Genomic DNA, 1,491 nt, shown 5'->3' on the forward strand with positions numbered 1-1,491 from the left:
TTGTCTTGGCGATTCTCTAACGGTTCGTCTTGCAGGTTCAAAACACATTCGTTTTCATTTATCAAATTACTAAATAAGGATAGATAGCTCATTCTCAAAACAAGTAGTAGTATACATACACTTGCGAGGTCCTTTTTTTTGTTAATTACGATATTAATTTTCTCTTCTGGCCCTTTTATGTCAGTGACAACTATCCTAGTAATATCATCTCTAAAAGAATATTCATCAATCAATGGAAAAAAAGGATAAAGGGTTGAGAAAAAAACATCTAACAACTTTGATATAATTTCTAGTTTCGGTAATACCACTTTTACCTTATCTATTAATTCTAGATCACCAATTTCAACATTGCAAAAAGTCAAACCTCGACTTATCCCATAAATTGATATAACTTTTTTAGCTTCAATAGTTTCAGAGTAAGTGTAATTATGATCAACTTTACTTATATAATTGGCTCCGTAAAAATCTCTAGACTTCTGATCAATCGAAACAACCTCATTAGTTTTCGTTAAGCTTTGTTCGGATATGGTGTTGAGCTTAAGAATGTTATGTTTCGAATTCCTCCAAGAGAAATTCTTCAAAGACATTTGATAATTGAAGAATAGCTTCGCCCCAGAATCTCTCTTCAGCAAAAAAATGAATTGCAATGGGCGATACGGATAAGAAATATTTCTAGATTTATCTCTTGATGGTTGCTTGAATGAACTAAGAAAGCTAATAGTGTCCTCTTCTGATGCTATAGGATTAATACTTCTTTTGTATGCATTGTTTTCTTGAGTTATTAAAGTTGAATCATTAACGGGAGTCAAAGGCAAGGTTCTAGTTGGTGTTTCGACTGCTATTGAAGCTTCAAGTTCTTTAACTTCACGCCGCAAACTTTCAAGCCTCTGATTAACAGATAACTCTTTTGATAAGTGATTATTCTCTCCTACTTGATTTTGATATCTGTTTTGGGCTAAATCGGTAGAATATAAGTCAAGATTTTTTTCAAATTGTGGTTTTTTATAGGTTGCAGAACTATAGGCACAAGTCAAATCAATACCGGCATTTACACAACTAGAACAAGGCAAGTTCCTATCACATTTTGTTTTCTTCTTGCGACAATTAACGCAGACCAATGTAGATCTGATTCTCTTTCTCGTCATCTAAAATATCTCAATTATTGGATGTCCATGAACTTCAAGATGGAAATGAGTTTAATAAAAGTTCATTAGTTCCATGCTAATTTTAAAAAGCACAATATTTGCCTACACTTAATTCAGCTTAAAAAAACACAATTAGACTAGGATAGAAGACCATTTAGAAAAGCAGGTTAAACATTTTGTAGTGCGATTGCTATCAATTCATGATTTGATGAGAGGATTCAATATTTCTCGTAATGAAAATAAGATTTTCAAAAACTTTACGAATTGTACATCCGAAATTGTTCATTATTAAACTAACCTACCGGAACTTCTAAGTTGAGAAGAATATTACTTATAGAATTATTGG

At 32.0% G+C, this 1,491-nt stretch overlaps 1 protein-coding gene across 1 annotated transcript; it reads right to left on the minus strand.

Moving 5' to 3' along the window:
* Window positions 1-119: 119 nt before the first annotated feature.
* Window positions 120-1,145, minus strand: AC631_05940 (Zn(II)2Cys6 transcription factor; the record flags this gene model as incomplete). Its single annotated transcript, XM_015614769.1, has 1 exon — window positions 120-1,145. A coding segment is annotated over one exon (1,026 nt), but the record flags the coding sequence as incomplete, so codon positions are not given.
* Between the last annotated feature and the right edge of the window lie 346 nt (window positions 1,146-1,491).

Source organism: Debaryomyces fabryi, assembly GCF_001447935.2.
Source record: "Debaryomyces fabryi strain CBS 789 chromosome Unknown contig00359, whole genome shotgun sequence".
Classification (NCBI taxonomy): domain Eukaryota; kingdom Fungi; phylum Ascomycota; class Pichiomycetes; order Serinales; family Debaryomycetaceae; genus Debaryomyces; species Debaryomyces fabryi.